At 37.0% G+C, this 24496-nt stretch overlaps 1 protein-coding gene across 1 annotated transcript; it reads right to left on the bottom strand.

Moving 5' to 3' along the window:
• Positions 1 to 9349: 9349 nt before the first annotated feature.
• LRIT2 (leucine rich repeat, Ig-like and transmembrane domains 2) lies at positions 9350 to 17982 on the bottom strand. The gene is made up of 3 exons (XM_051973829.1): positions 17873 to 17982; positions 16157 to 16938; positions 9350 to 12328 (listed from the first exon to the last, which is right to left on the bottom strand). The coding sequence occupies exons 1-3, from the start codon at positions 17980 to 17982 to the stop codon at positions 11574 to 11576; spliced, it is 1647 nt and encodes a 548-aa protein (XP_051829789.1). The 3' UTR covers positions 9350 to 11573.
• Positions 17983 to 24496: the final 6514 nt, after the last annotated feature.

Genomic DNA, 24496 nt, shown 5'->3' with positions numbered 1-24496 from the left:
GAAGAGAGTATTTAACTACTATATACCAAATCCTCACAACAATTTTTGGTGCTATAATTGCCCCCATTTTAGAGTTCAGGAAACTGAAATTAAATGCCCTCCCCATGGTCAAATAGTATCTAAGACTATATTTGAACTCAGGTCTTCAAGACTAGGATCAATGCTCCATCTAGTGGCCAAAAGGTGGCAGAAACCCAAACCAAACCTCTTTCCTGAGTCTCCCAATTTGCCCAGATTGCCAGATAAGTGAGCTATGCACAAAAATCTGGAACAAGAAGGACAGAGAATTGAGGACCTTCCTTCTAACAATTATGGAGGTAAGGGGGGATTTTGAAGTGATTAGCAGAGAGCAGGTTATGTTGAGTTTCTGCCAATATCAAGTAACAGGTATGTTTTTACAAAGTATAAGCTGGTTCCCTTACTAGAGGAGAAGGTTAAAAAAGAAAAAGGCTAAAGGAATATTTTCGTGTGCTCCTTGTTTGTAGAAAACATCATTTTTCTTGAAGGAACGTGGAATGAAAGGAATACAGTGGGGGCAGGAGAAAATAGAAAAAAATTAACAAGGAAGGAGAAAGGAAGGAAAGGAAGAGGGACAGAGAATGGGAAGGAAGGAAGGAAGGAAGGAAGGAAGGAAGGAAGGAAGGAAGGAAGGAAGGAAGGAAGGAAGGAAGGAAGGAAGGAAGGAAGGAAGGAAGGAAGGAAGGAAGGAAGGAAGGAGAAAAGAAATGTCTCAAACAGAAGGTGGGATACAGGCTGAGTCTTGAAAAAACCTTCTTTGGAAGGTAGGAAGGATAGGTGAGGAGGAAGAATATTCCAGAGTAAGAAGACAATCATTAAAAAGACAAAGCGATAGGAGATGGTGTATTCTATTAAAGATGCTAAGTAGGTTAATATTGCTGGATTATATTGTACATACAGGGAAGTAAGATGTAAAAACATTGAGAAAGCAGGAAGGGGAAAGTTTTAAATGTTAAATGAGGCACCTTTTATTTGGTCCTGGAGGTAATAGGAAACCACTAGAACTTATTGAATGAGGGGTCAGACTTCCACTTTAGGAAAAAAAATCACTTTAGCAGCTGAATGGAGAATAAATTATAGTAGAAGAGACCAAGCAGGTAGAACAATTAAAAGGCTATTACAATAGTCCAGACAAGAGGTGATGAGAATCTGAATTAGGTTGGTGGCTGTGTGAGCATATTTGAGAAATGTCACAGAAGCAGAAATGATAAGATTTAACAGTGGATTGGAAATGTGGGATGAGTGAAAGTAAGAAGGAAAAAATGACACCAAGCTTGAATGTTTGGAAAGATGGGGGTGCCCTAATCAGTAATAGGAAAATGCAAAAGGATCTTGGGAAAACATTGATGAATTCTGTTTTGGATATGTCAAAACCTCCCATTATTCTAGTGTCTTTCATCTGTTGATTACCGCCAGTTGAGTCTCTCTCTCTTCTCTCTCTCTCTCTCTCTCTCTCTCTCTCTCTCTCTCTCTCTCTCTCTCTCTCTCTCTCTCTCTTTCTCTCTCTCTCTCTCTCTCTCTCTCTCTCTCTCTCTCTCTCTCTCTCTCTCTCTCTCTCTGTATGTTTTAACTTGTTTGCATGTTTTTTCCACCATTAGAATGTGGGCTCCCTGAGGGCTGAAACTATCTTTTGCCTTCTTTGTATCTCTAGTACTTAGCACAATGTTTGACAAATAGGTATTTAGCAAATGTTTATTGACTGGCTGGTTGATTGGGTGAGATGCCCATAGGACATCTAATTCAAGATATCAATTGGTGACATGACAGATGTGGCTAGATGTTAGTTCATCCCCTAAAATCTGCAAGTTCTTTTGAACAAAAGACTTAATGTGAGTCACAGAATGATATGGTATCCAAAAAAAAAAAATTTTTTTAGGCTCAAATTAGAGGCATAGTACCCAAAAGGAAGTGATAGTCATAGTACATCTGGAGTGGATGATCTCTAAAGTCCCTTCCAGATATATGATCCAATTTACCCAATGTTTGCACATTTTAACAAGGATATTCAGTTGGAACAGGATTTGTTGGCGAAATTAAGGGCATTTCATAACTTATTATATTCAGATAGCAGCAAAGTATTTGGAAAATATTTTTCTTTACTGCTTTAAGGTGACAATCCAGTGAGTGACTCCAGGTCTCCCAGTACCATGGTCATGTACACAGAAAGCTCATTAAGCTGGTATTCACTGAGTATCAACAAAGTGTTTGATAGGTCAGCTAAATGGCACCATGAATAGTGCTAGACTTAGAGATCAGAAGACTGATCTTCTTTTGTTCAAATCTGGTCTCAGACATTTGCTAGCTATGGGACCCTGGGAAAGTTATTTAACCCTGTTTGCCTCAGTTTGCTCATCTGCAAAATGAGCTAGAGAAGGAAATAGCAAATCATTCCAGTATTTTTATCAAGAAAATCCCAAATGGGGTCATGAAGAGTCATACCTGACTGAAAAAAAAACTCATGCTATATTTTTAGGTAAAGAAGCAAGATTAGGAGGATTTAGAATTGGTTGAATGACTGGGAACAAAGAACAATCACACAAGGGTCAATGTGAACTTGAAATGAGGTCTTTAGTGGAGTGCTCTAATGATCTGTCCTTGATTTTGTACAACTCAACATTGTTACAGATGAAGTCTGGGTGAAACAAATCTGTCAAATTTGCAGATAACACAGAACGTTAGAAGAATAGTTGTTGTGTTAAATGGCAAAGCTCAGACTCAAAAAGGATATAAAATGATGGGATAAAGTGAGTTAAGATTAACTGTGTAAGAGAGATTATGATAGATTGCTCTATGGAACAATAATGAAGATGAATTCCCTCTTTCCAGACAACTTCTTGGAACAATATGCTCAGTGCTGAAGGACTTAACATTTTGGCATAATACTGCACTCATTTTTTCTCTTGATGGCAACAAGGGAAGAAGGTTATGTCAAAAGAAAATAGGCTACTAAGCCATGAAGAGTTGCCCATTTGGTAGATTTTTAATAGAAGAGACAACTTCCATACTTTCTCTCTTCTCCTGCATATGTGGCTTGAGATTCTAAGAGCTCTTCTTTAAGCTTCCTATGAGGGAAAGGGATGTGATTTGTTGTCCTCCTTCACCCCCACTCTCCATCAGTAAAGGTAAATGTTCCCACATGGCAATTAGATCATATGGTTAGTCTAGATAAGCTTAGATAAGTCTAGAGACTCTTCCTCATGTCTATGATTTGTCTCTTCTAATTTGAATTCCATATACTAAACATGAATGACTAAATAATGGTCTGAGATGGGTATTTCCACTCTGGTGAATTTTAAGAGCTTGGGAGGTGTTGGGCCATTCAATAGGAGCTGACTGGAAGCAAGAAATTTTCTGTAACTATATCCTTCCCAGAGAAGATGATCACGAACAGAACCAAGTCCCTCAGTGTTCTTATTTTTCTGGCAAAACATGAACTAGTCAAGCTCTTGGGTCATGGGGCCATCATATATATAGCGACAGTGAATTTGATCCAGTACTTTCATTCACTAATGTCTGTGACTTTAATCAACATTACATTATTGAGGAGATGAGACAACAATCCCAGAAAAGTTTGTGATATTGTTTCATTATTTCTTTATCAATTGTTTTAATTTTTATTAAATATTTCACTTGAAAAAATTTAAATTCTTTGTCCTGGTCTTCTACAAAGGTGCTATCTCTGAATTTAGATAGATAATCCTACAGTTTGCAAAATATCTAAGATAGAAGCTTAAACAGCTTGAGGAACACTAATCAACCAATTATCCTCTTCAGCAAACCCAGGAATCATGACAATTCTAAAGTAAGTGGAACAACAACGATACTGTATGAGGATGTATTCTGATGGAAGTGGATTTCTTTGACAAAGAGACCTAAGTTTCAGTTGATAAATGATGGACAGAAGCAGCTACACCCAAAGAAAGAATGGGGAAATGAATGTAAACTATTTGCATTTTTTGTTTCTCTTCCCGGGTTATTTTTACCTTCTGAATCCAATTCTCCCTGTGCAACAAGAGAACTGTTCGGTTCTGCACACATATATTGTATCGAGGATATACTGCAACATACTTAACATATATAGGACTGCTTGCCATCTAGGGGAGGGGGTGGAGGGAGGGAGGGGAAAAATTGGAACAGAAGCGAGTGCAAAGGATAATGTTGTAAAAAAATTACCCTGGCATGGGTTCTGTCAATAAAAATTTATTATAAAATAAAATAAAATAAAAAATAAAAATAAAGTAAGTGGAAAATGAAATTATATCTTTGAGTGTTAACCAGGAATTTTTTACTCTTCCTTGTGATGAAATATCGTATCCTATTCTAAGCATCATTTCCCAATGTGGGATTTTAGACCTGGGACTTTTTCCCATTGAGTCATTGCTTTCCAGATTCAGGTATCATGAAAATGAAGTTTAAAAACTAATGTAATAAATTCCTTTGGACTCATGTCTATAGCACTTGATTTTGAAAAAATCAACTTTGTAATTAAAAATAGGTATCTCATGTGATAAAGATCTTGGGATTTTATCCACTACAAGCTCAATGACTCAACTAACCAACAGGCAGCCAGAAAAAGCTAGTACTTTCCTACATTGCATGGCATTGTGTCCATAAAAACAGTTTTGCTATATTCTGCCCAAATCAAGCCACATCTGAAGTACATTATTCAGTTCAGGGCATCATATTTTTAAAGAAAATTTTTGTATATATTTTGTTTTTATAATTTCTGTATTTCTTAATGTAACACTACTTCCACATATAATAAAGAACAAAAAATAGGAGGGAGGAGAAGTTCAGCAGAACTAAGTAATATGTAAAAAAGTTTCACACCTATTATCTATCTCTTCAAAGAAATGGGAGGAGAAAGCTTCTCTTATTATTTCTTTGATGTCAAAGTTGGTCACCATAATTTTGCAGGCTTCAGCTTTAATTATTTTTTTCTATTTACACTATCTATATTGTTTTTACTTGTTCTGCTTACTTTGCTTTGAATCAGTTCATGTATGTCTCCTTAATCTTTTCTGTATTCATTGTGTTTATCATTTCCTATAGGATAATAATATTCCATTATGGTCATGTACCAAAACTACTCTATACCCACTGGGCATAAATTCTATTTCTAGCTCTTTACTATTACAAAAAGTGCTATTGTAAGTTTTTTTTATGTTGATGGGATTTTTTTTTTATTACTTACTTTCTTGAGGTCTTTCATTTTGTATTTACTTTCTTAAGTCTTTCTTTTTATTGTTTACTTTCTCTGCTTGGCAAAATTTCTGGGTCCATAGGGTATGGACATTTTCCTCACTCTCTTCAAATAATTTCAGATTGCTTTTTAGAATAGTTGGACCAATTCATAGCTCCACCAATGATCCATTAGTTGAGATTATTTTTGGAAAATGCAAAGTGTAAAGCTTCCACAAGAGGGTGACTCAGGTTAGTAAGAGGGCTAGAAAACATATCATACAAGAATAAGTTGAAAGAATTAGGGATATCTTCCTAGAGAAGGGAAGACGTATAGAAAAGGTATGAGAGCTGTCTTCATTTGAAGTCCTTTCATGTATTCTTATTCTTCTTAGCCCCACATGACAGAAATAGGAGTAATGAGATAAAACATTATCTCAGAGGAAGGTTTATTCTTGAGGAAAAGGAAAAACTTGCTAACAATTTGAGCTATCCAAATGGAATGGGCTGTCTCAGAAAGAAGTGAGTTCTCCATCATTATAGGTCTTCATGCTCTTGATTGGTTAAAGGCAGCAGGGTGGGGGTAGAAGTGGGGGTATGTGTTCATGTGTAAGTTAAACCGGTTGATCTCTAAGGTCTTAGGTCCTCATTTTCTCTTGTAAGAATCTTATTTCTGAAAGACAGCCAACTCTATCATAGATCAGAATTCCTTAGGTGAATCATGATCTATAACTTGGGCCCTATGGGACGTCAATAAACTTCCATCAAAAAGAATTTAAATATGATTCTTTTCCATCACAGAGCCCAACCATAGCTAACATACTGAACCTTGCAAACACACAACTATAGAAACACATATAACAACTATAGAAACAAATATAGAAACTATAGAAACAAGCAACACCCAGAAACATGAGAGAATGTCATAATCAGACAAATCTACTCTGCAAATCTGTCCTTGGAAATACAATCTCCTTAAACCCTGAGAGAAAGTGAACACTGGCCAATTAACTACTTATATTTATGTATCCTTGGTATGATTTGCTTTGAAAAACAAACATGTTATGAGAGAGCTAAATCCAGAGGCTTACATGCTGTCTCTGGTAGCTAAGGTCTCAGAGGATATTAATACTTGGAGTTTAGTTAGTAGTAAAGTCTTGTAGAAAAGTCCAGAGAAAATAGTGGAAATTCTACTTTAGTTTATTTCTCTTACACTAAATTCATCAGCCCTAAAACAGGAGAATGAACAAAAGGACTCCCCGTCTATCAGGCTTCAAACACCACATAATAGTCAACAACCAATGAATAAGGTGGTTCAAAGTACATACTAAGAAGAATCAGATAATCTTGCACACTCGTAAAAAAATATGCCACTAATTTATACATTTGGGCTTGTACTATTAGCTCTTTAGTGACTATTTCTTCCCAAATATTTTACATACAAAAGGAAGCTTCTGTGGGATATGGCCACGTGGGAAAAACAACTAGATTTTCAATAATTGTGGTTAATTGAGTAAAATACAAAACAATACTGAAAATGAAGAATTCTATTAGTGAAGGGAAATTATTGGGAAATGACAAATATTTAAAATTGCATTAATAAAACATTTAAAATATGTTAATGGGGCAGGCTTATGGAACATGTCTTCTGGCTCCCTGAGGATGGCAGCCTCTATTCCCTTGATAAAGAACATGTGCCATCAGTGACTCATAGACAAGTCAGAGTAAGTCTCTATGGTAGGACAATACTATGTCAAAAATGATTAATAACTGAATGGATCCAGACTTCCAGGGAGAAGGGGAGAAAAATGGAGGAGAAAAGCGATCCCTCCCACCCCCTATCAATGAAAATCCAAGGGAGAGTTTACATACAAAGTTCCCACAAAGGAGTCTCTGAAAAAAGAGGAAGAAATTTCTCTTTGCTTCCTTATCTAGACTTTTTAGGAGGGAAGGCATCCTGATTCACTTGGCAATCATCTTTGACAGAGGCTCTCTGTAACTGCAGCCAAGTGACCAAGCAGGAGCTTCTGAATGTACAAGTTTTTAGCAAGGAGACAAAGCCTGTATGTATCCTGATAGAATGCATGCTTCTAGACTTGTCATTGAAAAAAGCACATTGAAATGGAACAAAATGAGAATGTTCACCTAATATATATATATATATATATATATATATATATATATATATATATATATATATATATATATATATATATACACATTACTATATTATATATTATATGTTTTATTATATATTATTATGATATCTATTAATTAATAACATGTATTATATATGTTATATATTATATATAACATATGTAAAACCATTCAAACATACACACACACACACACACACACACACACACACACACACCCTAGTTCCTCATTCAGGATTTTACAAATAAGGATACAAAACCCTAGAGAATAAAAATAAAAAAGCTAACATGGAGCTGAAATTTAAACCCAGGTCCCCCACCTCTCAGTCCAGTATTAGCTTTATTTTGTAACTCTTGCACCAAAGATTTTCACAAGATATAAAGGGCCCAGGTAGACTTTAAGGGATTTATCATTTTTCTGACTTTTTCCCCATCTTGGAGAATCTGAGAACTGCATTATTGGCACTAGCTATGGCAGAGTCATGGACTCCTCACAAACACTTGGTTCACAATATTTAAGAGTTGTGGTACAGGAGCCACCTGCCAGTGGCTGCTGGAAGTCTAACTCAGACCTGTAGAATGGATCTCTTCATGTGAGAGGAGGAGGATGATGATGATGATGATACAAGGAGACTGAGAGGCAATTGTGTTGTCTGACCTCTCTCCTCTTCCCTCTGCCTCAAATTTATTACATTCCCAGGCCACAAGCAATACCTGTGTCAGCAAAGGCTGCTTTGCAACTCCTTCAGATGTTATGATCCACAGCTATGGAGGCTCCCAGAGAACTGACCTGCCCCTTCACCTAGGCATGGTCCTTAACATTTAAGAATGAATGTTAATTGATAGATCGAAACAAATAGGATTCATGGAAATCATGAAAAGTAACATTCTTAAAGGTTCCAAAATGATTAAATAAATTATTACCTCTGGGCTATTATGGAATATGATTGTGCCATAAGAAGTAACAAATGCAAAGAATTTCAAAGAAATATAGGAAGACTACATTCAGAAATGCTAAGTAAAGAAGTAAAATCAAAAGAACAACATATACTCTTAAATATAAATATGTAATTAAAGAAATTAATAAGTTCATATTAATCACGTAGGAAGATGTTCAAAAATGGTTATAGAAATCAACAGTGATTCAACTACTACCATATTGAAGACATCATACAGATCTTTTGTCAGTCCTTTAATTAGGAGAATTAGCATCTCTCATGTGATGGTTTGCCAAATTCTTCTCAGAGTTGCTCATCTTTCTTTTGATGTCCACTTTACCCAACAACTCTTACCTGTGGCTCCAAGAAGAAGGAAAAAAAGAAAAGAGGAGAGGAAAATGAAGGGAAAGGAAGGAAAGGAGAGGGGGGAGAGGAGAAGGGAGAAAAAGGAAGGGGAAGGAGAGAAGGGGAGGAAAGGGGAGGTGAAGGGAGAGGAAGAAAAAAGGGGGAAGAAGAAGAAGGGAGGCAAAGAGAGGAAAGGGGAAGGGAGAGAAGGGGAGAAAAGAGAAAAGAAGGAAGGGGAAGGGGAGGAGAAGGGGAAGTGGGGAAGGGAGATGGAAGGAAGGGGGGAGGGAGAGGAGAGGAAGGGAAGAGGAAAGGAGAGGAGCGAAGGGAGGAGAGGGGTATCTATGTACTCTTCTGTAGACAGAGTTGATTATGTACACATGTGACTATGTGCATTGTGGAGCAGAATGTTAGAACAAGCACTATACTTGGAGTCAAAAGATCTGGATTTAAATTCTGGCTCTGTCATTTACTTACTACATGTGTAAGCATGGACAAACCTCTCTACCTCTTTGGGCTTCCAAAAAAAATATGAACTGAGGCGGTTAGATAATATGATCTCCACAGTACCTTCCAACTGAAAATCCTATACACACACACACACACACATACACACACGTTTTTAAACGTCCATAAATAATGAAGGCATTTTTCACTGTCATATTTTCTTCTTAAAAGGCAAAAAGTCAATAAATATACAAATACAAACCATTCATTTTATATAGTTTTTATTGAATTCATCATAAGGAAATGTTTCTTGAAAAAGTAAGCACAACTGTAGATATGTGCAGTCTAGGTGAATATACATTTACATAGATATCATCATTGGGTGTCTTATATATGAATGTGTTTAACTCACTAATTCACATGTGTGTAGTACAGGACTATCTCTATATGTAAATATTCTGTAAGAAAATGGCATTTCATGTGTATATGTATATTTATTCTGTGTATGTGTACAGAAATGTATATATCCGTATCCACATAAATGTAGTTTAACTTTAAGACTTTTAAGTCTATCTTTAGACCAATTTCATAAATGAAAAACAAGAATTGAATGGAATACTCATGGAATGTTCAGACTTTTGAAGGTCCTCAGATGCCACATGTTCCCCCCATATCTGAACAAGAATCCTTTCCACAACATCCCTAATAAGTAATCATCTAGCCTTTACTCAAAAACTTTCACTAAAAAGGAATCCCTTGCCTCCTAAGATAGTCCACCCACTATAAAATGGATCTAATTAGAAGAAAGTTTCTTCTTACATCAAAGCCTAAACTCATGACAAAAATAAAATTTCTTTATCTTATCCATAGTCATCATTGCTTGTCAAGAACAGGTGTACCTGAATTCCATAATTATTGCCACCATCTTCTATTTCCTTCAATCACCATTTTAATTTTTAACACTAAATTTGATGAGCATCAACAGAAACATTAGGATAAACAAGATAAAAGGTGATCATGTTAAAAAAAAAAAAACCTGTAGCTCCAAAATATTTACAACCTTGACATGTATACACTTGCTTTAACAAAATAATACCATCTTGTTTACTTGAAAGTCCCTTTTTGAACTTTTTTCTTAGGTTTTTGGTACTCTTTCTATTATTGGTTTTGTGTAATTGTAATATATATGTGGTTGTTCTGATCGTGCTTTCTTTATTCTGTATCACTTAATATGAGTATCTTCACATTTCTCATTCTTCACACTGTCAATTAAAATGGTCACTCAATAAATATGGTGTAACAAAATTCCATCATACTCATATGCCTCAATTTTTATAGCAAATCGCTAATCATTATTCCTATGGCTTTTTTCTATTTTTAAAAAATAAATGTATATATCTTTAATAACGCTATTAATAGTATTTTTGTACAAATAAGTGTTGATTTTTCCTTTCATTGGCATTCTTAGGACATATACCTATTAAGAGGTCAAAGGCATAAAAAGTTTAGTAACTTTTACAATCCATCACAATATTGCCTTCCCAAGGAATTGTAAATATTCACAATTCCCTTAGAAATGAGGGAATCACAATGCTTACAAAATGGTCAAGATTATTTATAAAATGGCATTAACAAATGGTTGCATTTCACAAGAGCACAATGAAGAAGCAACCTCCCTCCTCTCCCCCACCTCCAACATGTAACCCATCAGTGAAACTAATAGTTGGTTTCTATCACATACTTTGAAGAATTCCTTCTAATAGACTCACTACAAGGGAAGCTCTGGTGCAATGACTTACAGGTATCTCTATAGCTCTCTAAATAGGCTATGGGCCAGTGGTCCTCAAACTTTTATTCTCAATATCTTTATCCTATTAAAAATGATTGAGGATCTGTCCAACGAGTTTTTGTTTAATGTGGGTTATAGTTATAGATATTGATCACATTAAAAATAAAAACCAATTATGAATTTGTAGATTCTCTGAAAGCATTTCAGAGGTTCTTCAGGATGCTCTGGACCAGACTTTGAGAACCACTGGGCTGTGCCTTGAGGGCATTGGGTATTTCCTCACTCATTAGGGACTGGCACCTGGGTCACTTGTATCATAGACAGATCTGCTTCCCACTGGACCAATAATGAGAGAATGGTACCCACTAAAAGACCTACAGTGAATAGACCCCAACTTATGGGGGACCAAGAATTGATGAGGAAGAATCATTTAGAGTGAGAAGGAATGAATGGGTTACAGTCTGTGGGCTGGATGAGATATCAGAGCCCTTCCTTTATCAATAATGTTCTTCAGAATTTTGAGCTTATAGTTAGAAGGTGAGCCATGCTCACTTTCTACTGGTTCAGCAAAATTCCTAAGCCGAAGGGGGACCATGAAGTTCTCAGGAGTGTGGCTTTCCCTTCCCCAATTCTGGTAATTTAACTCAGAGGATCCAAGCCAACCTGCCTTGAAGTTAATCCACCTGAAAAAGGTGAATACTATTTTGACTCTCTGTCAGGGATTTGTTGGCTCTGATCCTCTCTGATCTCCCCAAGACAGAGACCCTCCTCGATACCAGTTGTCAGGTTGTTGAACATGGTCTCCCTGCTCTCAATGACGGTGCTGGGGCATCTTGATCCATTTTTCCTACGAGGACAATTGTCCAGACAGTGGCCCAAGCAACCAAGATGGGCCTCTGAGGCACAGACGTACATGCCTACAGGCACGGCCAGGGCCAAGGCACAAAGCACAACAATGATGTGGATGACTCTCTCCCTCCTGTACAGCTCGCTGATGTCGTTGCCCGTCACAAAGACAATACACTGGTCCTTGCGGGGTGGCTGGCTCTGTAGGCTGATACATGCCTCGTATTTTGTGGCTGGAAGCAGGTCGTTCACCCAGTAGGTGTTGATCCCGGGACCAATAGAGACAGTTTCTTTCTTGACAGCTTCATATATTCCAAAGTAGAGTGTGAACCAGGTCTCTGAAGCGTTGTCTGTGGCAGCGTACCACTCGAGCACGATTCCATAAAGAGTTTGCTTGGTGATCCTCACATAAATGTAGGAATGCTCTCCCGAGGAAGTCAAGGAGGAGGAGGAAGAGGGCACAGGCTGAACCTGAAGGGAGATGGGGACAGAGCTGCTGCCCATGGAGTTGCTGGCGACACAGGTGTAGTTGCCACTATCTGTTAGATGGGCTGAAGGTATCACCAATTCAGAATGAATGGAATCTTCCCCGATACGAGAAATAGACACTGGGGATTAAAAATAAACAATTAAACTTCGTTGCTGGGTGCATTGATGTTGACACAGCCCCCAAAGACAACTTATCCTTATAATTACAGGCAATTGTAGGGGGTTATGAGATATAGTGCTATTTTTTATTTTATTTTTTATTATAGCTTTTTATTTACAAGATATATGCATGGGTAATTTTTCAGCATTGAAATTTCAAAACCTTTTGTTCCAACTTTTTCCCTCCTTCCCCCCCACCCCGTCTCCCATATGGCAAGTTGATATGGTGCTATTTTTTAAACACCATGTATATGATTGGATATTGGCCAGTTGGATGGCTAGTTGGATATCACTTTTCTAAAGATTAAGAACAGCATAGGTATTACCTATACTAACTAAAGAACTGCACCTAATTCCTATAAATATTTCAAAAGCCTGAAGATATGAACGTATTTAACCAAGTTTATCCAAAGAAGGCTTAATTCCTGTATTGTAGATAGTCCATTTTCCTTCTTCCTCATCTGAATAATTAAATAATTAATCTCCTTCTAAACTCAGCTGATACTACTTTCTACTCCATGAAGCCTTTCCAGATATACCCAACTGGCTACCAAGACCTTCTCCACCCCAAAATTACCTTTCATTTATGTTGTATATATTTTATTGATACCTATATGAATATATGTTGTTTCCTTCTATGGAATGTAACTTCTTGAAAATAAGAGTATGATGGAACCAGGTCTATCCAGATTCTCCTGAGCTCCATTACTAAATTTTCAGTGTGAGCATTTACAGCTCCAAAATCATATACAAATCAGCACTTCATATATTGGCTTTTTTTTTAATTGTCTAGATTTAAGAAAATGTTGCTAATGCAGATTAAATTTTTTTCAATGTGTGCATATTTTCCCCCCAGAGAGCCCCTGGTGTTAAACACTTACTATCATATTCTGTATGGCTCTATCAATATTACTCTAGTAATATTGTACTCCTGAGCTCAGCAGGAATACTATATAAGAATCAGAGGAATGAAGTTATCACCGGATTGAAAGCGTGGAAAATGTAGGCTATTAACAACAATAATAACCGATATTTATACTGTATTTAAAATTTTAAAAATGCTTTACATTCATTATCTCATTTAAGCTTCAAAATTAAGAACTAATCTGTCAACCAGGAGATCATTATATACCTCAACAACGATACTGTTTGAGGATGTATTCTGATGGAAGTGGATCTCTTCAATAAAGAGAGCTAATTCAGTTTCAATTGATCAAGGATGGACAGAAGCAGCTACACCCAGAGAAAGAACACTGGGAAATGAATATAAATTGCTTGCATTTTTGTTTTTCTTCCCGGGTTATTTCTACCTTTTGAATCCAATTCTCCCTGTGCAACAAGAGTACTGTTCAGTTCTGCACACATATATTGTATCTAGGATATACTGTCCTATTTAACATGTATAGGACTGCTTGACATCTGGGGAGGGGGTGGAGGGAGGGAGGGGAAAAATCGGAACAGAAGTGAATGCAAGGGATAATGCTGTAAAAAATTACCCTGGCATGGGTTAAAAATAGGAAGAAAGAAAGAAAGAAAGAAAGAAAGAAAGAAAGAAAGAAAGAAAGAAAGAAAGAAAGAAAGAAAGAAAGAAAGAAAGAAAGAAAGAAAGAAAGAAAGAAAGAAAGAAGGAAGGAAGGAAGGAAGGAAGGAAGGAAGGAAGGAAGGAAGGAAGGAAGGAAGGAAGGAAGGAAAGAAGGAAGGAAGGAAGGAAAGAAGGAAGAAAGAAGAAAGAAAGAAAGAAAGAAAGAAAGAAAGAAAGAAAGAAAGAGAACTAATATGTCTCTTTTTTTCTATAGATTATAAATAAAGTTATTAATTGATCAGGATTATATAATCCTGAGATAAGGCTCTACCTGCTAACATGAGGGTACAAAGTGAGAAAAATCAAGTGTCATTATGTTTTCAATCATGCAGACCAAATGTGGAAGACTGACTGAATTCTGCAGATTTCACTTAGACCTTCTGGGTGCCATATAGCAAACAGGCTAAAGTTGTATGGTTTCTTCAGCCACTAGATGTGTTGTCATGAAAAATTACATGCATAGATCTTTCCAACCAACAACAAAGGCTAGAATGCTCTGGGAAGGAGCCCATGAAGACTAGAAAATAGCTCTGTCATTGCATGAAACCTATTGTTTTCTGTGTGTGACTTTACCTGTACTTGATATGTATGTGTCATGTAAAATCAATCTTGTGTGGTTTTATATGTATACAAAAACCTATATGGGTGTATTTAATATATTTACATGTACATCCTAATAGATATTTTTGTACATCAATTCAATAGATGACAATAAAATATAGTTTGTAACTTTACAAAAATTATATGAGAAAAAATAAGAGAGGAGAAAAGAAAGAGAAAAAATAAAAGAGGAGAAGGACAAGGAGGAAAAGAAAAAATGAGAGAGAAGGAAAAGGCACATTTATATGTAAAGTTATATGTGTATGTAATAAAATCTCATTTGATCCTCATAATAATTTTGCGAGATAGTTACTAGTGTTAACACCATTTTAGAAATGGCTCAGAGAGGTTAAGTTATTTGTCTGTGGTGATCAAAACATTTGAACTAGTATATATCTAGGCAGAATTTTAACATAAAGTTTCTTGACTCCATATCCAGCACTTTGTCCTCTATATCTAATTCAGTCTTAGCTCCCAATACACCTGTATGAGCATTTTAAATTAAATCCTCTTTCTATATCATTGAAAGTAGCTTTTGAGTGTAAAGATCAACGGTTGTATTACTGGTCTGTGAATCAGCTCAAAGCATGCAAATTTTGTATTAATTCTATTTACCTTCTGTGGAGCAGATAAGTAATGCTTCAGTGCAAGATGCTGTGGTTTGGAATTAATTGCATGACATTGGAGACACTGGCAAAGGACTGCCCGGCATGTTATATCTACATCAAAGAAGGTTCTGTGCTCCATGAGCAAAGCAAAATTGAAGTAGATCAAAAGAAACATGAGACATGCTCATGTAGAGATTCTACCCCAAATGTTCATAGACCATTTGTGCCCGACCTCTAGTGGAGAACATTCCAAACTCACATTGATCTGATCAGCCACAGCTGGACACGCTGTAACTTCCCTTTGACATATTGATGTCATTTTGATCCTCTTCAAGAACAAAAGACAACATCCAACCCACCCTGTACCGCAAGTGGTCTTTACATTTTGCTCTTCTGTTTTGGTTTTTGCTTCCCAGGAGTCAGATTCCCCATCTCCTGGCTCTTCAATCAAAGATGGAAAATCATGTCATGCTTTAACTTAAGCTGATTTTCTGCAAATGCTCTGAACAAAGTTAGGGGGAAAAGGTTTTCATTTTGCAATAGTTACAAGGCCACAAAACCAGCATTTTACATTTGATAATATTCTTCCACTCTGTAACTAGTCACAGAAGATGGAGGGAGGAAGGGGGCAGTCAGGAATAAGTTGTGTCATTATTTTTTAAACTTTCCTTTGCTTTATTACTTTAACTATCCTCCTGAGAAGACTGTCTGTCCCAATCCTACAGTGAAAAGTACTCATGGCTAATGAGACTTCTGGTTGACATGTCTTTAATATAACCTTTACTCTGTTCCATAATGGTAAATATCTTAAATAATCATTTCCTGTACCTAAATTGAAGCCTAAGCACTAATTACCTTGTCCATCAGATGGTTACCAAAAGCACTAATTATTTTGTACTTCAAGCAGTTATCACACTTGAAATTACTTCAAATATTCATAAAATTAGACAGAACCTTCCCTTGCCCCTGAGAAAAAAATATGGAATACCATAACTTACCATCAAATTCCTTCAGCTTCTTCAGTGGATAATTCCACACAATGTTTGGTAAGGGGCTTGCCTGTGCCAGGCAGCTTAGAGTGATATTTAGCCCCACTTGGACAGTAATGTTAGAATTAGGGGTTGAAGTCTTTGGCTTCATGCAGCTATTAAGCTCTACTTCATAGAAAAATTGCCCTGCCTTTGAAAGAGGACCCCGGCACATCAGATAGGAGTTCATTAGGATGACAGGGGGCCTGATGGATTTGAAAAACTGAACAAGCCCCTTTAGATGGCAATCACACATCCATGGATTATTGTGCAAAGCCAGCACCACGTTGGACATGCCTTCAGCCCTGCTGATGACTTTCCTGCTTTTCTGATACATGGGCCACTGGATGAAGACATCCTCAGACACCACCATAAGTTCATTAAAGGACAAGTCTAAATAGGTAAGATTAACCAAATACTGAAGCGCTTGCTTGGGCAGAACATCGAGCCTGTTGTGTTTGAGATCAAGGATGTTTAGAACGGGAGTTGCTCGGAACGCTGTCCATGGCACTGTACACAACCTGTTCCCTTGCAGCCTCAGCTCTCTCAAGTCTCTCAGATGCTCCAGGGCTCCCGGGTGAATCACTGTGATGTTATTAAAGTTGAGCCAAAGGAATTCCAAGGCACTGTTGTTAGAAAAGGACCCATGAGGCAGCTCAGTTAAGTGAGAGTTTTCTATCCTAAGTTTCTTGATATCTTTGGGGATGTTTCCCAGGATCTTTCTCAAAGAAGTATCCATGCACAACAGAGACCTGCAGAAAAATAATCAAGTGTTTAAACTGACTTATAATTCCTACCTGAAACATTATTTAATATCTAGTCCAAAACCCTTTCATTTAACAAATAAAAAAACTATTACCAAAGAGTAATTTACCTGAAACTACATAATTAATAGGTAGCAGAATCTTAAAACCTTCTTCCAGCACTCTTTGCATTTATACCACCTTGCTTCCTGCAACAACTGGATTGTTGATAGGCTTTGACAGATCTACCTAAATACCAAAAAGTTCTTATGTACCCAACAACTGATTTATTCAAAATATTTAGGATTAGTATTGTAAGGTTAATAAACTATCAGCTTAGCAAATTACATTTAATTCAGGTATGTAAAGTTAGCAATTGTTACTAATTACAATGTCCTTTCAGTTAATTTGGGGAGGAGATGGCTTACAGTCCAGATCACCCATTGATTGCTCTTAGAGTATCCCTCTCACTCCTCCCCATGAAACTTCCCAGTAGCACATGTCAGATATAAAGGCAGAAACCCAAAATTATGCCTGAGCCACTTACACATGCCTATGGGACTGAAGAGCAAGTGAACCACACACATTTCTTTGTCAGTGAGTAATAAACTGTCTGACTCATAATCCCTTGAGCTCTAATGTTCCTTCTCAGTACCTTCTCATGCATAATCTTATCACAATCCCCCAACTAGATATTAGAATATTCATAGGAAAAATTAATACCTAGAAGTAAAATGTTCTATTTCCTACAAAAATTCCATTCAGTGTTAACTCCATTTGGGTAAAAACATTCACAAAGAACATTGTAACATTAACTGAAATGAATGTCCATAAGACTTTAGATGTTTCTTTAAAAAAATAATTTCAAACTCTCAAACAATAGAACTCCCAAAATAAATAAATCTTACAGGTTCTCTTGGTGACCCTATCAATATTTCCATACCTGCCAAAGCTGTCATCTGAGCATATACATTCTGGGTTGCATGCAGGGTAAGCTGGGTTTCCCTCCAGAAAGATCAAGACTAAAAAGAAAAAGGGACAAATTGGGCCCATATTCCTCTGTAAGAAGACACTTTATAGGTCTTGGATGAGACATGCCCCTAGCTTCTAAGTAGAAAATCCTATTACTGGTAATCCTCTGTGATGTGGAAGTCAGGGTAACATGCAAATTAGTTTCACAGAGATACAGATTCCAAGAAGAAGCATTAGGTCATTAGCCCTAAGAAGACTGAAAATAACTTTTAATTTTTTTTCAAATTAATGATATTTTCTTTTTAGCTCTCATTTTACTTGATTTTTACAATTGATAGGGTTCCTTCCTTGCTTCTGTGACACCGATGCCCTCTGATAATTAGGTATTGCCTATCTGACTGCTCCTTCTCAGTCTCCATTCATTATCAACAGTTCATTATCACCTCCCATCCCTAAATATAGAAATCTCCTCAAATGTTTTTCTCTCTCTATTTTTGTTGATATTATATGTTCCCATGAGTTCAGTGATCACCTTTATACTGATATTTTTAAATGCCATATATCCACTCTGAATATATGAATATCCCAAATTCCAATCCTTTATCTCCAACTGCTTGCTATACATTTCCACTTGAAAACACCATTATCTAACACTTCCTAGCTGTGTGGCCCTGGGCAAGTCACTTAACCCCAATTGTCTCAGCCAAAAAAAAAAAAAAAAAAAAAAGGAAGGAAGGAAGGAAGGAAGGAAGGAAGGAAGAAAGAAAGAAAGAAACCATTATTACCTCAAATTTAATTGTCAGCTCATTCTCTTCCCTCTTAAACCCACTCCTCTCTGCCAAACTCTCCTTTTCTGTTGTAGATACTACTACCCCAGTCAACCAGATATGAAACATCAATGTTACTTTGACTCTTTGTTCCCTTTGCCCCCTATATCCAATGTTACTGCATCAGAAACTATGTAATCACTTCCTGATTGTTTGCCTTTTTTCACCTTGTTATCAATCCATCCTTCCTACAGCTGCCAAAATATACACCCTAATATACAGATCTAATCATGTTATTCTTCTGCTTTAAAACTTTCAGTGGTCCCCCTTTGCCTTCAGACTGAAGAAACAAATTCCTTAGCCTAACATCCAAGACCCGCCCCCCCATCAACAATGCAGCTGCAACCTCACCTTCTAGCCTTATTTCATATTATTCCCCTTTCTTTAAGGTTCCTCTCATATTCCACTTCCTCCATGAAGACTTCTCTGATGCCTTCTTCTGCTCATTTTCTCCTCAAATATTTTGAGAGTATTTAATTCTCTTTTGACCTATTACTCCCTACTTGGATGACTCTTTATGCACATAATCACATCCTCCATAGTAGAATATAATCTCCTTAAGAACAACAACTGTCTGTTTTAACTTTGTGTTCCAAATCCAAGCAAAGTGCTTTGCATCTGTCAAGTGTTTAATAAACATGAAGAGAACTGAATACAAAACTGGTCTTCTATTGCTTGAACCAGCTACCCCATCACGCTCCCCAAAAAAACTCAAAAATTAATAATTTTCTTTTTTGAGTTCAGTGGATAGAGCACTACACTTGGGTTTGAATCCTCTCTCAGACATAAAAGTTTTAGCACAGTTTTAAGTTATAAAAGTTTTTGTGGGGGATACTCTCTAGGTGGGTTATATGACTGGTAGCAAACCACTTAACTTCTTTCAGATGTAGTTTCTCCATTTATAAAATAGAGTTAACTCCTTATAGTTGTTGCGAGCTTCTAACAAAACAATATATGTAAAGTGCTCTTGCAAGCTTTAAAGCCTTGTTAGTAATTATTTCCCAAAGCTCCTGGTTTATTGAGTTAGATGAGTACATATTTGGCTCCATCTAAGATCTTCCTCATTCATGGCTAAATCAGGAGCTACTGGGACTTCAAACCTAACCCATGTTCCTCAAATAGTCAATGATGGGTGACTAGAAAAATACATTTCTCTTTTTTTTGTAATATCTCTGTCTCAAATGTGGACTGAAATTCTACTTTTTCCAAATGCTAGTCTTTGCCATCACTTTGAGCAGTTCCCAAATTCCCTGGACAATGGAATAATTTCGATTCTAGTTTCTGGCCCTTTATAATAGAAGCTTTCTCTTTATTGACAGAAGCTAAGCTCACTTATTTATAGAGTGCCAGATGACTATTGTACATTCTACTGAGGCCCTCTAGTGCTCTTAATGTATTTGACACCATAGCATAAACCAGAGAGACGAACCCCTTAATTCAAGATACTGCCAACCAGTGAGAGCCTAACCAGGCTGCAAACTAAGCTACTTACCTCCCCAGCTTCTTAACCAAGAGGCATAATCTGTCCCAGAGTTCCAAGGTCAGATTAGATCAATAAAAGCTATTTAGTTAGTAGATGCACCTTAGTTTGACAAATGATATCATGCTATAACATTCATAATTGGCAGGATGATAGAACCAGAGAAATGAATTGTTAAATCATATAGCTATTGAGAAGAGCCCAGCCCAGACCTCGGTTCTCCCAATTCCCAGTACAAAACTCTGTCTTTAGTTTAAGAAATAATATTTTCTTTCTGATACCCAGGAATCAAATTAATACCCTTCAAATTTCCTTAAGAAGAATTTGAGAGGTGACAGGATAGGAGTTGGAGGAAAAAGAAGACCCACATTTGAATTCTGATTGCTTGTTATATGACCTTGATCAGATCCCTCAAACTCTCCAACCCTCAGTTTCTTCATTTATAAAACTGGAGTAATAATAACACCTACTTATAACAGTTTGGAGGCAGAGAGAAGCAGTGGTACAGTAGACAGAGCACTAGGCCTGGAGCAAGGAAAATCTGAGTTCAAATCTGGCCTCAGACACTAACTAGCTGTGTGACCCTGGATAAGTCTCTTACCCCTATTTGCCTCAGTTTTCTCATCTGTAAAGTGAGCTATAGAATGAAATGGCAAACCACTTTTTCTTTTCCAAGAAAACCCCAAAGAGGGTCACAAAGAGTCAAAAATGACTAAACAACAAATTATAACAGCAATTCTGAACCTGAAGTAATAACAGCATCTTCTTCACAAGGTTAGGGTAAAAATCAAATGAGATAATATTTGTGGTGAAGACTTTGCAGACTTTCAAAACACCATATAATTGTTGGCTGTTATAGTCTGATTAGGGATTTCCAAATACACATTAGTGAAAAGTAATATTAATAGTTGTCCCTATAATGTGCCTATAAAGCTTCCAGCACAGTGCTAAACATCAGAGGAAATATAAAACATGAAGTCATTGTTCTGTCCATATAGAAATATGCACTCTAAAGGGAAGACACACTCTTAAGAATAAATGGAGAAAAACAAGTTGCTAGATCACATAGCAGTAGTCAATAGGAGTTCAGAGAAAGAGACAATAATGTGGGTTGTGATGGTCCATCTACCAAGGGGAATTAATTATCTATTTTGTACCAGGAACCATGCAAGATATTGGGAATTCAAAGACAAAAGTAACAATCCTTGTCCTCCAGGATCTTATATTTCATGAAAGTGGGACTTGAAATGACTGGGATTTTAGACAGTTACAGAGGACGAGGAAGGTCAGTCTAGGAAGAGAAACAGCCTAATCAAGAAGCATGAAGTAGGACTCTATACCTGGTGGGTATAGAGAAGTAGAGAAGAATGAGAATCCCAGCCAGGTTGATTTATGACAATAGTGCTAGAATGGGAAGAGGTCTAGATTTAGTTGCTTCCAATCTGAATTTGGCCATTTTATTACTTGTGTAACAATGGGCAAGTAATTGGCTTCCTAGGTTTAGTCCCCACTCTGTAAAATGAGGACAGCAAGTTTATTTTACCTGCTTTATCAGATGCTTGTGGGGAACTAAATGTACATAATTTGCTATTTAATTTTGTTATATAAGTTTGAAGATGTAGGGAGAAACTCAATTGTGCAGTGCCTTAAATGCCAGGCTCATTTTTTCTATTTTGCAGGAGGGCTCTAATGGTGCTGCTCCCCCTCCTCTATTCTTCTTAGATGCATTTATCTGCATAATGGTCCAGATTGCCACCAATTTTTCAAAATTTCTACCCTTCTACCCTCAGCCTAACAACCATCTCATCACTGATGGCAAGATATGCAGCAAAACAGATACATTTACTCCTCATAGCTTTCCTGAAAAATGTCAGAATTCTGGGTCTGAATTACTTCATCCCCAACCATGATAACTACTGATGATTGAGGAGGCAACGGCCCAACCTGAGATAACCAGAAAAACAAGTTCAACTCAAATGTCACCACCTTCAAAAAGCAGGTTCCTCCTAGTTGTTAATGCTTTCTCTCCTTGAATTTTATTTATCTGTTTAAGTATTGTATCTCCCTAGGAGAACAGAAACTCCTTAAAGACAGGAGCTATTTTTTATTTTGTCTCTGTATTCCCAATGCTTGGTAGCCCCAATGCTTAAAACAATATCCCATCTAGTAATCATTAGACCTAGAAGATCATGAGTAGAAAACCACTGATGCAGAGGGAGATGAGACCACAAGGCTTGACTTCCAGGAAGCCCTTGATCATAGTGAGAGTCGGCTGATCATGATGCTTCTGGTCATTTACTACTAACCTGTCTTCTGGTCGAAACTCCTGAATCTTCAGCATGTCCTGCAAGGTATTGCTATGTAAGACCAAGCTAAGAACCTGGATACAGTGAAGGGGAACTCTAGGATGAGGTGCTGACAGAGGGGATTTGGAAAGTGGCCAAGGATATTTTATGAGAAAAGAACATCACCTGTGGCTACTCCTGCCACCCAGATTTTTACCCACGATGTCTGCAGGGCAAGAAATGCTGAAGGCTGAGCTATCCTTTCCATAGCACAATAGCTGGTACCAAGGGAGCAAATGCAGTCCACAAAAGATGGATGTCTGGGCCAGAGTTGGGAACTACTGCCCTGGCCATAGAATTGCTAGAGAGACACAGCATAGGGAAGAACCACCTGGTTTCAAGTTACCAGACCATCAGGAACCAGCTGGGTAAACTTGAGTAAAATACAACTTTTCAATGTCTTTGTTTTCTTGTCAGTCAAGTAGAAATCATGACATCATAGAGTTAAAGTTGGAAGAAACCATACAAATTAGCTAGACATGTTGCCTCTATGTTGCCAGAAAGGAAAAATGAGCTCCCCAAAGGAGATAGGCTTGCCAAAGTCACATAAACAGTAAATCATAATAATAAGTAGCGAGTGAGGATTTGAATGTAGATTCTCTGACTGAATATTCAATGTACTCCACACTACACCATGTTACTTCAGATAATAGTGTCTGAGCATTACCAGAAAGATCAAAGGAGAGAACACACTTGAGAACCCTAAAATGATATAAAAATGTAATGTCAAATAATAGCACTGAGATGGACAACTCATATGGATATCCTAGATTTGCAGGTTGCTCCCCAGCTTATTTTGAGAAAGGATAGGAATGCTTATATGTATTAAGAAGCCAGAGAAAATTCACAAAGGGAAAATTCATATACTATGCTTCAAAGATCTATCTGCCTATGGAGTCTATTATAAAAATTCTCCTTAAAAATAAATGTCAATAAATGATTCTCCTAAGGGATCCCATTGTATTACCATTATTTCTGAATCTGAATGTTAAGAAGGCATGCTAACAGAAACATGCCAAGAATACTGCCTCCAAATAATTAGCATTCATGAAGATAAGGTTTACTGTATATATTACCACATTTGATCCTCACAACAATCCTATGAAATTTGTGCCATTATTATCATCCCCATTTTAGAGGTGAAGAAACTGAGGCAAATAGTGGTTAAAGGATTTACCAAGGATCACATAGTAAGTAAATGTCTGAGGCAGGGGTCAAGTTTTTTGACTATAGCTCCAATTCTCTCCACTGAATCACTTCGCTGCTTGCTGTGTGACTTGAGAAAATTCAAATCCTTTCTAAAGTGAACAGGAAAGTAATAATAAAGTCAAACACCATTGCCAACTCCTCTTGGTCCTAAATCTCCAGCCCATTACCCAAACAATTTCCCTTGACTACATACTTGCCCAAATGAAACTCTCTGAATGAAGAGTTCCTAGAATCATCCATAAAGGCTGGAGAGTTGGAGCAAAAGCTGTCATAATCTGAAAATCCCTTATCAAATAGGGAAGGTTGGATTTTAAAAGAATAACCTATATTGCCAAAAAAAACTACTAGATGAAAAACATGAACCCAGGTAAAGCTAACATCAGAAGCTAGATTATTTCTGGCAAAGCCATTACTGGGCATTAGAAAAAGAATTAATAGATGTGCTTAGAGAGATATATAAGGCTCTACAAATATTAGGAAAGATGCTGATACTGGTAGGGATTAAAGCCTTTGTATAACCCTCCTCATATATCTTTATCCCTTGAGGTTGCCTTTTGTTTGCTTATTATTAAACCAAAGGGAAGCAATATGGTAGAGTGGAAAGAGCACTGACCCTAGAGGCATAGATTCCCCTCTCTGCTTATGGGATAAGCCTGGACAAATCACTTAACTATCTCTCAATATCCTCCTCAATAAAATGAAAGGGATGGATTAGATGGGGATTCCTTTCATCC

This window comes from Antechinus flavipes, chromosome 2 (genome assembly GCF_016432865.1).
Source record: "Antechinus flavipes isolate AdamAnt ecotype Samford, QLD, Australia chromosome 2, AdamAnt_v2, whole genome shotgun sequence".
Lineage (NCBI taxonomy): Eukaryota > Metazoa > Chordata > Mammalia > Dasyuromorphia > Dasyuridae > Antechinus > Antechinus flavipes.
This window is presented reverse-complemented; position numbering and strand designations above follow the sequence as displayed.